General features: G+C 40.2%; 1 protein-coding gene across 1 annotated transcript; it reads left to right on the forward strand.

Moving 5' to 3' along the window:
- Position 1: 1 nt before the first annotated feature.
- LOC132188097 (heat shock 70 kDa protein 4-like) lies at positions 2-1012 on the forward strand (the record flags this gene model as incomplete). The annotated part of the gene is made up of 1 exon (XM_059602505.1): positions 2-1012. A coding segment is annotated over one exon (834 nt), but the record flags the coding sequence as incomplete, so codon positions are not given.
- Positions 1013-1099: the final 87 nt, after the last annotated feature.

Below are 1099 nucleotides of genomic sequence, written 5' to 3' on the forward strand. Positions count from 1 at the left end.
TGGTTCTTCTAGAATTCCCAAGGTGCAGGAGCTGTTGCAAGACTTGTTTGTTGGAAAGCAGCTTAACAAGAGTATCAACCCAGATGAAGCTGTGGCTTATGGAGCCGCTGTTCAAGCTGCAAATATGGTAGGTATGGGTAATGAGAAAGTTCAACACATTGTGCTCTTGGATGTCACCCCACTGTCCCTTGGGGTGGAGACTCGTATAGGTGAGATGTCCATTGTGATTCCAAGGAATACTGCAATTCCTACCAAGATGCAGGGGGACTACACCACCCTCTATGACTACCAAAGCTCTGTTTTGTTCCCGGTTTACGAGGGTGAGAGAGCAAGAGTTGCGGATAACAATTGGTTGGGAGAATTCGAGCTTTCTCCCATTCCTAAAGCACCCAAGGGTGTTGCTAAGATAAAAGTATGGTTTGAGATAGATGCCAATGGTATCTTGAATGTTTCTGCCGTGGAGAAGACTACTGGTGTAAGTTGCAAGATCACAATTACAAATTACAAGGGTTCACTATCCACAAAAGACATTAATAGGATGGTCCAGGACGCAGAGAAATACAAAGTTGAAGATGATCGGCACAAGAAGAAGGTTATGGCTAAGGAAGCTTTGGAAAACTATGCCTACAAAATGAGGAACATTGTCAATGATAAGGTGATTGGTGAAAAGCTTGATGCTACTGGTAAGGAGAAGATTGAAGCTGCTATTAAGCAAGTGATTCATTGGTTAGATGGTATCCAGCATGCGGAGGCAGATGAGTTTGAGGACAAGCTGATTGGACTTGAGTTAATCTGCAATCCCATCATTGCAAAAATTAAGAAAGATGATAATTAGGACAATAGAGTCAGGTATAACACCTTATCAGTGCAAATGTATCAAGACTAATTTTGAGTATTTTTGTTGCCCATGTGTGTTTTGATGTGGCTTTAATTGTTGGGTAGCAGTTGGAAAACTTGAAGTATGATGTGTAATTTATGGGTTTGTCATTGATGGTGCGAATGTTTAATGTTTCATGGCGGATGTTGAATTAAATTTTTAAATGAACTCATGAACGTAGGGTTTTAAATGGATTATAAATATGTATTTTCAAAACCTAAT

This window comes from Corylus avellana, chromosome ca7 (genome assembly GCF_901000735.1).
Source record: "Corylus avellana chromosome ca7, CavTom2PMs-1.0".
In the NCBI taxonomy this organism is placed as follows: domain Eukaryota; kingdom Viridiplantae; phylum Streptophyta; class Magnoliopsida; order Fagales; family Betulaceae; genus Corylus; species Corylus avellana.